The sequence below is a fragment of the Phalaenopsis equestris genome, unplaced genomic scaffold (genome assembly GCF_001263595.1).
Source record: "Phalaenopsis equestris unplaced genomic scaffold, ASM126359v1 Scaffold206503, whole genome shotgun sequence".
NCBI classification, from domain to species: domain Eukaryota; kingdom Viridiplantae; phylum Streptophyta; class Magnoliopsida; order Asparagales; family Orchidaceae; genus Phalaenopsis; species Phalaenopsis equestris.
Genome location: NW_018225903.1, coordinates 254024 through 269383, shown reverse-complemented (window position 1 = coordinate 269383; position 15360 = coordinate 254024). Strand labels below are relative to the sequence as shown.

At 35.5% G+C, this 15360-nt stretch overlaps 1 protein-coding gene across 2 annotated transcripts in view; it reads right to left on the bottom strand.

The window, feature by feature from the left end:
* Positions 1 to 2057: 2057 nt before the first annotated feature.
* Positions 2058 to 15360, bottom strand: part of LOC110036438 (probable alpha-amylase 2) — a gene marked incomplete at its 3' end in the record, with an annotated part of 90230 nt that continues 76927 nt past the window's right edge. For both annotated transcript variants that reach the window (XM_020740884.1, XM_020740883.1), the window contains 2 exon segments: positions 2058 to 2245; positions 2323 to 2421. In XM_020740884.1, coding sequence (XP_020596543.1) covers positions 2058 to 2245; positions 2323 to 2421 — 287 coding nt within the window.

Here is a 15360-nt window from a genome sequence, read left to right as displayed (position 1 = left end):
ATAAGATGATATATATATATATACATTGAAACTTAGGTGTTGGGTATGTAAATACAAAAATACATAGGAATTGTGGTATGTACGTAAATTTTTCATAATAATAATAATCAGCAAGTTAATGTTAGGCGGGCTTCGTGAAATGATAAATGGAGAGATTTGAAATTTGTGAGATTATGATATGTCAAAATCTATGACTTATTTTCAATTGAAGGTCACAGAGGTTTCTTAATTCTATCAACTAACTAGAGAAAGCCATGATATTCAGGCTGATGGCTGCTACCAAATGGGTATAAGCGATTACGTTGCTGTTTGTGAATCAAACATATTTAGTTACATCGGTATAAAAAATGTATCAAAGTTTTTATTTTTAAAATCTCAATAATGAGCTTTTTAAAAGCTAAAAAATTAAGAAGTCAAAATTAAATAGAAAAATTCATGAAATTAAGTTGATATTATACTTGTAGGCTATGTAATTTTTTTTATTTTTGTTCATAATCAAACTCCAACCAAGAACTAAATTTCAAATTGTTCATAACCGACTAAGTTAAATTTTGTTAAACTTTCGTTCAACCGGTTCAATTTTATCAGAATTTTAATTGGTTCGGTTGTAGGAGTTTAGATGCAATCGATTTGACCGATTTGAAAATCAATCTATCCAACCGATAGAAAGGTCAACCTTTCGGATGGCTGGTGTGTGTGAAGGACATTGTAGCGAGCAAGAGTGGCTAGTAATTGAGAGTTGCTATCAATTGAAGACAGCATGGGCACGAGAGATGATGTTTTGTATAAAAGAGAAACGGAGGATTGGGTCCAAAGTTGGGAATAGTGGCATCCGTTGCGAATGTGCATAATAGTGGGATATATAGCACAAATGAGGGAGACCCCATAGAGAATGCTAGAATTCACCAAAGATGATAGAATAGCCAAGTAAATAAGTAGGAGTGAGAGGAAAGGCAACGAGGGGGCTAGTTTCTTAGATGTTGGGGCTATAACAAGCATGTTTATACATAAGCAGATAAGGAACAAAAAGAGCATATTCTCAATAAATAAGAATATATTACAGCAATAACTACTGAAGATTCCTATAATTTTTTTCAAGATATGTGGTAAGCAGATACAATAACAATAAGATGAATCTAGTTTTTCCATGATATACAACAATAATAAAGTACCTTCAGACAACAAAATTCATAGAGATATGGTGGGCGGGTACCACGTCGAATTTCGAGCATTTATGTGAGATTAAAATAAAGCTATATTTAACTAATTTCACCCAAAAATTAAATCTAAAAGCGGTCAGTTCTACGTGATCCAAATATACAACTAGTTCATTCTTGTAGGATGCAACAAAAAAAGAGAATAGTGCCAAAATGGTCCTCTCACTCTTTGGAGGGGACAATTTTAGACTCAATTTATAAAAGCGTAACTTTAGTCCTCAAATTCTTTTAAAACGAATTGAAATAATCCTTGGTGAGATTTTGTTTTAGCCCCCATTAAAATAATTTGGGAACTAATTTAACATTTTTATAAACTCTGAGACTAAAATGACTATTTTGGCACTTTGCTCCAGTATAAAAATGAAAAACTCTTCATATGCATGTCACCCAATCTCTTTATCACTTTTATGGGCACAGGAAGAGTTGTGTTCATCAAATTCCAACTCAATCTTCTTCTATTTAATACGAAGACAATAAAAATATTTATAAAAAAGTCATATTTTACAATATAAAATACCATCTTATGAAATAAAAAGAATTATCTTACAGTTCAACTTCTTGTTTCATGAACTAAATTTAAACAGGGATGTCACGAGCCAATATTTTTCCCAAACAAAGCACAGTATCTGACACAATATTTTGATCAAGTCAAATAAAAGGTACTATAAATTTTGACTGAAATAATTTTTTTTTTAATCAGCAACAATAAACATTGGTTCAATCTATTATATATAAAAAGCTACTTGTTATGTTGTGTGACAAAATATAATGTATGTTTTATGGATAAAATTAATCATTATATAAGTTTAAAAAGTAAATTGTAGTTCAGATGAGCTCTACCTGCACCAAGCAGCATATCTGGTGCCAGAAGTTGCAAGTTTCCATTCCCCATCTGTTGGGCACCAGGACCCATCACCAATCTTAACGCACAATTTCTCCCCAATGATTGCAGCATACAGGCTTGATTTGGATTCCAATATTCTAACACTGGAGCGGCTGTGGATATCTTGATTTCTTCGTACATCCATCTTAAAAAATTTTAAAAAAAAAAAGTTTAGAAAAAAATATCAATGGAATGAAAGTTTTAAAAATATACAGGAAGTACCAGTTTCACAATTTGATCATGAATGGATTTTCCCCAGTCATAGAAATGATCATAGAATACCGTAGGTATTCCAGGATGAGTGAGTATGTAGGCGTATCCCTGAAAAAGTATTAAACTTCATCAAGTTCAAATATAACCTTCATCCACAAAATTGAATTTGCAAAAAGACTATTCAACATATAATTTTCCAAGGCAAATAATTGGTATTTACGCAATAAAACAATCTGTTTGAACATGGTGGGCATCCTGTAGAGAAAAAAAAATTAGGATCCATCGATGTGTAGTTTCCTTGATGATAATTTTTTTTATGTAACGAATTATACAAATTAATTTTGTGGTACCTCCTCTCAATTATCCATGGAGGTAAATTGAGGCCTTGTAAATCCTTAGCCACTCAATGATAGCTGTCTGTGTTAGTGTGTCAATTAAGCTCTGAGATCACATTCCTCATTCAATACTAAAACACACTCTCAAACTTGGAATAATGTGATGCTATTTTAGCTTGAATAAACATTTTCCTTGAATTAAATTAACACCATTCTAGGGTTCCTAGAAGTTTTTGAGGAAGCGGATTGAGTAGGGAGGTGATTGTGGAAGAGCAAGGGAATGATAATATGTGAAGTCGATTATATTTGAAAGGTGATGGGAAGAGCACGTTCGGTGGTTACCCGAGCTGAAAATAACAGAGAGAACCATGAAATGTCGGCTCTGACAAGGCATGGTTGCCTAGAAAAATCCACCACTTATTCTTCAACAAGCTACAAACACAACACTTGCTAAAAGAAGTTGATTAAATACTCTGTTGATAGGAAATTAGAGAATAAAATCTCCAATATAAACAAAACAAATCGAAAGTCTCCTCTACTAGGTTCCATGTAAGATATTTATACTAATACCTCAATTAAACCTTAATTAGAAGTCAAATATAGTCAATAATGGTCCAAAGAACCTCTGATAGTATAAAAAATAAATAAATTCCTGAAGATTCTCCTAGGACAAAAGGTCGCCTCGTCTGATTCCGTAATCGCGAGATTTCAGATCCCACTCCTGTGTCGTGCCCAAAACCTGATTCCGCATTTTGCATTCTATGTTGACATCCTCATCTGCACCCGCAACCGCGTTTGTCTCGTGTTTATATCATTGTCTCGCATAAAAAATACTTCGTTTTTAAAATATTTATAACATCACAAAAGAGAACACTAAATGTAGAAATTAGATTTGGAGAGGAATAATTCCTTGATTTTATTATTCACATGTATGGGACATAGATAGGGAAAATAATCCCTCCTAATTTATAAACTTACCATATATATCTAATTTAAATTAGGAAATTAAATAAATAAGAAATTAAAAAAAGAAACAAAATAGGAAGGGAATAAAACTAATCAAGGGCTTTCCAAAATAGCCCCCAATCAAATCCTCCATAATTTCTATGAGAGCCAGCTGGTCCACTCTAGCATGCAGTTGAAATCGTTCTTAGTTTTCCACACCCCCCTGTCTCCATCCACAATCAAGTTTGTCTCTCATGCTTTATATCCGCATCCCGCCCAGAAATACTTCATTTTTCAAAATATTTATAACATCATCACAAAAGAGAACACTAAGTAGAAAACAGGTTCGGAGAGGAGTAATTCTTTAATTTTATTATTCACATATAAGGCACATAAATATCGGGAAAAATAATCTCTTCTAATTTACAAACTTACAAAATATATCAAATTTAAATTAGAAATTAAAAAAAATCTGAGAAAAAAAAATAAACAAAATAGGAAGGAAATAAAATTAATCAAGGGGTTTCCAAAGTAGTCCCCAATCAAATATTTATGCTAGCCAACTAGTCCACTCTAGCATGCAACTGAAATCCTTCTCAATGTTCCACACACCCCCCTCACCACCTTACCAACCCTCAAGTTGGGTCGTTGATGTTGTAGAGACCGAGTTTGACATTGAATTTTGAGGTGGTTAAAGGAAGTGTTTTGGTGAAGATATCAACAATTTCTGTCACCACTCGACCCAATGTTTGGAATTAACCAAGAAGGGAAAAACGGTCGGTGAAAATAAATTATCTGGTATTCTATTTCTCTCTGATTTTCTCATTTCTATCACAAGCAGATTAATATTCAAATAATACGTCAAAAAGAGCCACTAAATAAGGCAATTAAAATTAACAAGTAAAAATTTGTATCTTTTCGTTTTGTTCTCACATACTGTACACATTACCTCCTCTTCTATTCATTTTAGTCAAAAGTGTAAACCTGAAAAGAAATGTTAAAACAACATAATGAGTTTTTTTAAGATATACTAGAGTAATCACACTTCTAAACTACAGTAACTCAATAAAAGGAAATTGATATGCATGTAGGTCTCACATTTTTTTATAAGAAATTTTGGAACATACTGATCTTTCATATTTCTATAAAAAAACTCATATATGTTAATGCATATATTAATGATCTTTTCTAAATGAAAATACTCAAATTTTTAATATGAATTTACTTTTATTTTACATTTACTTTATACTCTTTACACACGCATTGTCTGCTATTAGGATCACCGTCAAAACAACCAAACATACCTTGGTCGATATTGTCCAGTCGACACATCGGTTAGTGATGTAAACATCACAATTGTCTAGGGTTGAAAGACCCTAACTTACCCTTGATCATATTATCTCGTCAGCACAACAGCTAGAGATCGATACATCATAATTGTCTGGGGTGTTAAGCTTTGTCTACTAGCCCCTGACTGATATTATCCTGTTAGCACAGTAGTTAGTGAATTAACTATCACAATTGTCTGTGGTGGTAGAAAAATCTCTACGCGTGGGTGTATTGTCATCTCCTGCTTGTACAATTAGGGGGTGAGCTCCTCCAAATATGCACATACAGACATTCATGTATAGCAGATTTTCATTTCATACTTCAAAGGATACATTGCTTTCATGTGAGACGTGTATTTATTTACTAAAAATCATGGAGCTCTAGTAAAATATAAAATCATATGATAATCTAAAAGATGCACATTTACTCTAGTGTTAAAGGTCAAATCACAATCTGACATATATATCTAGTCATACAATAAGCTAACATATACATCTTTATTAGAAGATACAGATCGTGTAGTAATCTGATATCTTCATAAATTAAACCATAATGCAACCGTTAAAACAACAACAATTAGCATGTATATATCATGACTGACAATATGAAGAATAAATGGTGAGTTAATTTCATTGTGCAATTGTTTAACATGCACAATTTCCTATCTTACAATACGAAGAATCTACTATAATTTGCGTATCACTAGAATAAATCATAAATGAAATCAAACATACATAAAAATGATGAATATTAATGCAATTCAGAAATATAATTACTCATCCTAATTAATAGGTGACCTCTTTATTAGCTTAATCCTCCACTTAACTTACTTGCTAGCCTCCCTAACCTCAATTAATCTAATTTCATATTAACATAATAAATATATATCAACTTAATGTATATAAAATTCTAATAAATAAATCTAACACAAAAGTTTACCTTAACTCATAACCTAGAGTTTCAATACGCTTCGGCTCTCCATTTCACGCCAATGATTCTTCCCCTTCCATTGCACAGAAAGTTCGGGTCACATTAATCCTATAATTTCAAGACTTTAATATCTTCTAATATTAAATGCACTTAAATCTAACATTTAAATAACAATGTAACAATAATTATTATAATATTAATGATAATAATATTAATACTAATAATAAAATCTCTTCACACATGCATAAAATTCTCCTCTTTCTCTACAACTTCAGTCGCTACTCGACAAATGCATTCCTTTCCTCACACACCGAAGCTTCGTCTCAGCTCGAACCCAAAACCTCCTGCTTCATACAAAAGCCGCTCTATAAGAGTAGGACGAGGTCAAACCTCCACCGCACGCACCAAGCTGCGTCCTCACCTTCTCCCATTCTTCTCAACAGCTCGCGACCACGTTCCTCACACAGGTCCTCTTCTCCTTTGCTCCAATGAGTATACGACATTGCTTCAGCGTCAACTCCAATTCTTCACAAACTCCAAGCCTCTACTTCCCTTCTTTCTCTCTTCTTCTCGCCTCACCTGCTACGGCGTTCCTCTTCATGCAAGCACTTGCCCACTTCGTCGAAGCCCAAGGTGTCCTCTGCCTCTTCTCCTTCATTTACGGCTAGGGCACAAGCTTCCTTCTCACAGGAAATGAAATTCTCAACTCTCCATCTCTCGCTCTCTCTCAGTTTTTGTTGCTTCAAAAAGACATACAACTCTTCAAGTCATAATGAATGACTGCTTCTATGCGTCGCCTCTATCATAGTGGGAGTCATCCTTCGCAGAACCCTAGCTCTGATGCCATCAAGGATTTTGTGAGAAGAAAAAATACTATTTTTTCGTTATATTCCATAAGAGAGATTTACAAGGTAAATAGCAGAAGAGGGCCAACAAATTAGAAAGGCCAAAATTAGTCACAAAGTTTTCATGCTAGAAAATAGGATACTAACAACAATAAAAAATTCTAAAAATAGAGAATACAAAAAAAAAATCTAATTTTGGTCCTAAATATCTGACATCCATTTGTGATCCATAAGATCATGACAAAAAAAATGGACACCGAAAGAGATGTCACTAAAATCGGTGCCAGGATACCTCAATTGCCATTGAAGATGTTCAAATATTACTTGATCGCGAAGTTAACCATGTCATCGCATTCAGAACGTCAAAATTTCTTTATGACCACTTGATGAAGAGGAAGGTCACTTAATGTGTTTTCATACAAAATATAGTTGTATTATATCAAATGCTGCAAGGAGGCTGCCAAAATTCCACCAAGAACGACACTTACAAGGGACAAAAATGACTTGCAGGTTAAAAAACAAATCTTCAGAATGAACCTACCAAGTAAAAATCCACATAAATAAGAATAAATTGTACACTTAATTGTTAAGAATCACACTTAAAAGAAAGAAACAAATACATAAATAACTTAAAATGAACATATGAGGGACTTATCAGAACTTGATGACTCATTTAGCACATGAACATGACCCTTCTACTCTTATTGACCACTACAAATCTTCAGAAGTCCAGAGCAGGTGAACTCAAATGGTGGTGAATTGAACCATCCCCTCCCCTTCACTTATAGAAAGGAATTTAAAGCAACGCGGGGCAATCGAATAAAATAAGTCATATACAGATAAATCCTGCCACTTAGGTCGAATATTTGAAATAACATCTACCCTAGGAATCTAAAAATGAAACCAAATTTAAAATACAAGTTAACTTCTGATTTTCACAATACGGCATTGGATTCGTAAAACAAATTTACTAGCAGATATGAGTTATTTAAGGAGTTCAAAATGAAGCTTTGCACGATTTGGTTAATTTTAGATCTTGCACGTTCAACTTGCATATTCTTCTCCGAAAGTCATGCAAGCTGTCTAAGAAGTGCGTTGCATAATAGTAATCAAGTATTTAAAATTAAGACCTACATGCATGTCCCCCGACCAGTATGTCAAAGACGCAAACACTAAATTCAAAGTGCTGCGTGAGTTAAAAATGAAATTAACCTAGAATTAACTCCACTCGAATAAGCGTATAAAAATTTAATTTTTATAACAGCTCTTTTAAAAATGAAAAAAATTAAATACAAATGGCACTCTCTTAAGAGGGCCTCTCCATTAATATAGTCAAGTTATAACTTTCATCTCATCTAATCAGATCCTCCTCATAATAAGAATTAGAGTATGCAAGACTAGGCTTTCTGTCACATTCTAATTGATTCTCGCTTTTAGGGATCAGCTAAGATGTGAAAGAGGCTGGCAATTTGATTAGACCAACTCGCACCAGCACTCATCATGACTTTTATAATCAAGACCCAATGAGTGATGAATTAGTCTAATTGGATCGCCACACATACGTAATACATTAAATTTCAATTACAAATTCGTAAGCATGGAACTCATATCATTAAAACATAGATATACAAAGCTGCTAAATCCATTATATAAATACATATCCAAAAAGACTATACAGGCTCCCAACTATGGAACAAAAAGCTGAACAAGTCACCTGTCTACCCTACTCAGTGCTCGTTGCCCCTACCTAGAAGACAACAACGAAAAATGAACAACAAGCTCAGAGAAATAAATCTTATTTTGAAATCAACTTATGACCCAATCCAAATTCTTTAAAGTGAATGACTCAGTTATTAGGACATTAATTTCACTCTTCCTTGAAGACATATCGTATCAAAATATCCATTTTTTCTTTTGATGTGATGAGCTTTCCAAATATCGAACAATTCTGGTCGACAACAAACTCTTTCTTTCCTTTCATTCATTGCGGCGGGAAGGATGGGACGGACTAACACTGATCCTGCTAATATCCCCTTTAAACAACCAAAGTAGTACAATAGTGGCCAAGAGGCATTTCATCTGTTGTCAGTTGCGTAGAGATCAGTTGAAACAAACAACTTTATCGAAATTATATTGATAGAATCTATTTCAGGTTCTTTTCAAATATTCTTCCGGGATTGTTACATTTCCACTTTCGAAATTCTCTAAAAGCCAATCCTTGAAACTAAAGCAGTCTTCTATGGTTTGGTCGAGCAATCGGTGGTGTGGGCAGTATTGGGGATGGTCCTCCCGGTCGACCTTTTCTGGCCTTCTTGGTTCTGGTAGTCAGTCTTTGTTTCTTTAGCAAGTCATGAAATATATTCACCACTGACTTCTTCATGTAGAATCTTTTTTCCCTTATTTAGCAAAATAGTTGACGCGGTGACGGTGAATCTGGTAGTAGGAGCAGAAACAATTCTCGAAGAAGTCCCAACACTCCTAACGACAGATTTTACAGTACCAGTAGGGTTCTTTTCGACTAACACTTTTGAAGGGGAGAATTCTTTGGCAGACTTCAAGTTGAACTCTAAAATAGGTTCCACGGACTTATCTGTCTCGAACTTCATTATTGTGACTGCCACCTTCCCGGACTTGATTCCAATATCATCGAACTCTTATCCAAATTTAATAACAGCCAGGTCAGGCAGCTCATCCCTGTTGACAACGAATTCCGTTCCGGAGGCGAAAGAAAAGATAAATTTTGGCGAAGACATTATCCCTTTCATTCGAAGAATTTCCGAAAATCAGCGAAGTTCCGTGAGTTGTAGTTTCATCAGAAGTACTCAAGTTAACGCACTTATCTAAAAAACTGGTCATATCCTCCATTATTTTATCTTGCAAGTTTGTTATTCACTTGTGATTAAAACATCGAAGAGTTGCAATTAGCAAATTAAATAAGCGTAAAGAGGAGCAACAACTTGGCTTGATTCACAGAAAAGCAAACCAAACCCCAAGGAGACAAAGAAAATGCAAACTTTAGGACCCAGTGCGAAACCAACTTCACAACGTGCAACGCCCAGGTGGAACTAGTTCACCATCACACCTATTGGGTTCCGACCCCACATAAAAGATCAAAAGCCCTTAATGGCCTCCTGAACCTCTCTGTTCAAATTGATTGAACAGATGGTACTGAAGTCTGAAAAGAGTTGATCGTACTTCCCCGAGAAAGAAATAGGTGAAGCATACCAACGGAAGAAGGGTAATTCGGTCCAAGAGGGACATAGACACATTACCGATGTGTGAAGATAATATTTCCTGATTTAAATGGAGAGAAAAGCTAGTCCCCAGCGGAGTCGCCAGAAGCTGTCGGCGATAAAAAGTTGGGTTGGGGGAGTTGCCCGTATGAATATTTAATTAATTTAAAGAATTTGAACTGGGTCCTAAGTTGATTGAAATACGAGTAATTGACTCGGGATATCACGAGCCTTCTAATATCCTGCCACGTGACTGGGTTCTGACTTTCAAACGAATTATAATATCTCAAAATTTGTCTTAGAAAATATTTGGGGATTATTAGTCAGGGGAGTTTGAACATTCAAAATATTTAAGAGAAATACGTTCCACCAGATATAGTAATTCTCAGAAAATAAACGGAGCAAGAAAAAAAATTTTGTGAGACCACTGAGAAGAAGCTTGAGATAAACATAAATCAAAAATTGGTATCTGAATTCAAACATTCAAAATCTTTAAATCATGCTCTACCAGATATAGTAATTCTCAACAAAACATGGGGAAAAGAAAAAAAAAGAAAAGAAAAAAAGATTGCGTGAAAATAGGAAAAAATTGTGTGAAAAGTTTGAAAAAAAAATCAAAGCAAAAAGAAGAGTCTCCAGCTTGAGGTGGATAATCAAAAATTGGTGTCCGAGTTTCCCCTAATTAATGAGACTTAAAATTCTATCTTAGGAAATTTCTCCTGATATTATATTCAAGAAAAAGTTCAACGATCTCGAGTCTTTTGGTCGGTTATTAATTGGCTCATAAATATCTTTGGACAATGAAAAATGTTTTGATCACACGACAAGAATTCTGAAATCTGTTTAGGCCCAGAAAGAAAGAACTAAAGAAACGACGATGATATTAGACGTTAATGAAAATTCAACCCTAAAGTCGTATACTTTAGTGCCCAACAAATACAACTCCAACAACCATTCGAAGAATGTAAGCGCGGTTTCTTAAAGATGACATGAACTGCTTTTACAGAATCAAATGTCAAAGTAAACGACAACTACTACAAACGAAGCTACAAAGTTGCGACCACTTCAGCTGTAGCGTCCTTAGAAATAACACATCTTTATAGGTACTTGAACGAATATAATTCTGATAGCACCTTAAAGAGTGAGTTATTTTCTAACACTTGTCCTTAGTCAGTGGACAATATTTCAACCAGTACCGTGCCTCGTGATATTTCAAAAACAAATACTAGTTTTTAAAAGCTCAGACGCCGTGCTTGTCTGAAACTGATGCCAAATCCTAAAACAAATGCAACAAAATAAAAATTAACATTGAAACAAAATTTTGCACCTCATAAAATCCCACAGATCTTCCTCACCAACATCAATCTTCAGATGACACATATCTATGAGTTCAACACCACAAACTCTTTGTAAATTTCAATTCTCCATTCGAATCAATGCCTAAATTTCGATTCCTATCTTTCGAAATCGATGCCTAAATTTCGACTCTCTTCTCGGAATTGATACCTAAATTTCAATTCTTCATTCAAATTAATACCTAAATTCTGATTCTTATCTTTCGAGGTCGATACCTAAATTTTGACTCTCTTCCTGAGATTGATACCTAAATTTCAATTCTCATTTTCGAATCAACACTTAAATTTTGATTCCTATCTTTCGAGATCGGTACCTAAATTTCGACTCTCTTCTCTCGGAGTGATACCTAAATTTCAATTCTCTTTTCGAATCAGTACCTAAATGATGATTCCTATCTCTCGAGATCGGTACCTAAATTCCTACTCTCTTCTCGGATTGTTACCTAAATTTCAATTTTTCTTTCTGAAACAGTACCTAAATTCCAATTCTCACCTTTCGAGGTCGATACCTAAATTTTGACTCTCTTCTTGAAGTTGATACCTAAATTTCGACTCTCTTCTTGAAATTGATACCTAAACTTCAATATCTTTCGAGATCGGTACCTAAATTTTGATTCTCACCTTTCGAGATCGGTACCTGAATTCCGACTCTCTTCTTGAATTGATACCTAAATTTCAATTCTCATTTTCGAATCAATACCTAAATTCTGATTCCTATCTTTCGAGATCGGTACCTGAATTCCAACTCTCTTCTTGAATTGATACCTAAACTTCAGTTCTCATTTTCGAATCAATACATAAATTCTAATTCCTATCTTTCGAGATCGGTACCTAAATTCCGACTCTCTTCTTGGATTGATACCTAAATTTCAATTCTCTTTTCGAATCAGTACCTAAATTCTGATTCCCATCTCTCGAGATCGGTACCAAAATTCCGACTCTCATCTCGGATTGATACATAAATTTCAGTTTTCTTTCGAATCAGTACCTAAATTCTGATTCGTATCTTTCGAGATCGGTACCTAAATTCCGACTCTCTTCTCGGATTGATACATAAATTTCAATTCTTCTTTCGAATCAATACCTAAATTCTGATTCTCACCTTTTGAGATCGGTACCTAAATTCTGACTCTCTTCTTGAATTGACACCTAAATTTCAATTCTCATTTTGGATCAGTACCTAAATTCTAATTCTCACCTTTCGAGATCGGTACCTAAATTCCGACTCTCTTCTTGAATTGACACCTAAATTTCAATTCACATTTTGGATCAGTACCTAAATTCTGATTCTCACCTTTTCGAGGTTGATACCTAAATTTCGACTCTCTTCCTGAGATTGATAATTGAATTTCAATTCTTATTTTGGGATCAGTACCAAAATTCTGATTCCCTATCTTTGAGATCGGTACCTAAATTCTGACTCACCTTTCGAGGTCGATACCTAAATTTTGACTCCAATTTCGACTCTTTTCTTGAATTGACATCTAAATTTTAATTCTCCTTTCGAATCAGTATCTAAATTCTGATTCCTAAATTCTGATTCCCCATCTTTCGAAATCAGTACTTAAATTCCGACTCTCCTTTTCAAGATCAATATCTAAACTTCGACTCCCACCTTGGGGTCAACACCTAAATACTGATTCCCATCCTCGAGAAACATTGGAAATTTGATGACTCCAAATCCACTCTCCAATCCACAGCGAGGGTTCCTGATCACCGATTTTAAATCGAATGTGCACGGGCTAATTACCCAGCGAGAACAATTAACACTCAATTCTACACTTCTTTCTAAACCTGTTGGCTTAGAAATCTATATTGCTCCTGTTGATCTCGTCGGTCAACGCCAATACAAGCGATGTGCTCGCCCAGCACACCACGTCTATTGGGGGTCTGTTTGTTGACCTCGCTTTCGGTCGAGGGGCAGTTTTCCCCTCCTTAGTAGCCTAGGAACTAGCCATAGAATTTTTTTGTCGATTACTCCTAGAAAACTAGTGAAGGAGTCCTCCCCATTAGCAATTCTGAACTTTTCTTTGCTTAACTTATCGACTTGACGTTCCATATAGTAGTTTTGACCGCTATTGCTTAGCAGATAAGATTACTCTGAAGGAACTCAGAGAGTATTCCTATAGGACTGTCGGCCTTAGAATTGGCTGTACTCGTTGATTTGGCGTCGCCGTCCTCTGCACCGTCCTGTTTTATTGAACTCATACCGAAGTTTTGATAGGATTCGGACCGCGATGCGTTTTGGACCCGATCGACGACGAGGTTGCCCGGATGACTCTGGATGACGAAACAGACTGCGCCGATGCGTCTGGAACATCGATTTCACCTAGGGGGGACGTTCGTTTCATTGCGACGACGCGTCTTGGAAAAAATACATATTTAAATGTTAATTATAATAATAAATAATATTTTATTTTTATTATTATTATTATTATTATTATTAACTTATATTAAAAAATCCTTAACCTAATTTTATTTTCCCCTCTCCCGTTTCTTCCACTCGCGATCGTGGATCTCTACCCTAGTCGCGGTTCGCTCGATTTCGCCTGGCCCGCTCGACCCATCTCTTATCGTATCTCATCCTCTGCGAGGATCGTATCCTCTATTCTCGACTCTCCTGGCCGCAAAGCGTGGCCTCTGCGAGGATACTATCCTCTTTGCTCAATCCCTCTGTCGTATCTTTTTAATCATTCTTCACCTTCTTTATTAGAGCTTGGTTTTGTAGCCCTGAGGGTATGCTGAAAATCTCTGAGGGGGGAAAACTCTGTCATTTTTCTTTTCTCACTTACTTCTTAAGTCTGTCGTACTTGGGTTGGTTTCCTCTTACTGTTGGAGGAAGGATTGAAGTGAGAAGTGCTTTGAAAATTTTTGTGCGGCTTTTCTTTGCTTTAGGGAGGTACTTTCTCCCCCTCTGTGCCTTATCTTTCTTCGGTTTTCTCTCTGTCGAGCCCCTTAGCTTGGTGCAGTGAACGATACAGCATGTTGCGTGATACTACACTTATGTTTTTGAAATACTTGGTACTCAAGCATCTAGAAATGAAAATGTGAGTATGTTCTAGGCGTTAGACTTGATTACTTGCTTGTGGTGAAGCAAGTGGTGAAGCTATGGCATGTTTCTATTTATTGCAGCATATTTATATTGGAAGCAATTAGGAGGGTTGAAATGTGGATTTGAGACAATGTTAGCTCCTTTTGCAAGCATGTTAGGATATGTATCATGAAGCTTTTCATTTATTCTTATCTAGCATGAGACATTGGAAGGTTTTATTTGGTCTTTCATGCATGTGGAAGGCTCGGTTTAGCATCTCAAATTCATTTTTGGCTTAAAAATGCATGTTATGAAGATTTTCACTTTGATTTAGGAAAGGTTCTATAGTTTGCTTTAATAATTCGGTTTGGCTCCTCGAGGGGGGTTATCTTTCATGCTTGAATGTTTGAGGGAAGTCGATTCATGCTTAGAACGATTATATTGGTGGCCTAAAATTATATTGGTGGCCTAAAAATATTGGCCTAAAAATACTTTCCATGACACTGTTATAGTTTAAAATCTATTTTGGCTCCATATACTGATGTTTTGAAGGCACGTGGACTGTTCTTTCGCCTTGAATGGCTCGGTTTTTTGGTGAATGGCTCGGTTTTGTGTTTTTTGTTGGTGCTCGGTTTGCATTTTAGGAGCATGGGATGTTGATTTTTATTGAGACTTGGGTTTCGTTGAGGTGTTGAAGGTTGAAGCTCTTTTACTAGCTTTGAGAGTTTTCGTTTTGGCCCTGGTTGGTTTTCAGTTTGCTTAAAAATGGTTGGGTTTGGATTTGCTATCATATACTGCATTTGACAGCCTTTAAAGCTTTGAGTTGATCTCTTTAGGGGATCGGTTTTCACCTTGGAAGGGTTGGAGGCTGGGTTCTGGATTGAGAGCTTGTCTTGGGTATGTGAGTTTTACTTGCTAAGCTTGAGGAATTTATTTTGGCTTGATTTGGGAGTTCGGTTTGCTTGTTTTAGCTCCTACCCGAGAGGTAGCTTGGGAGCTTGATTTGGTTCGTTTTTAGTCATACCGTGAGCTTGTTGGGAGGTG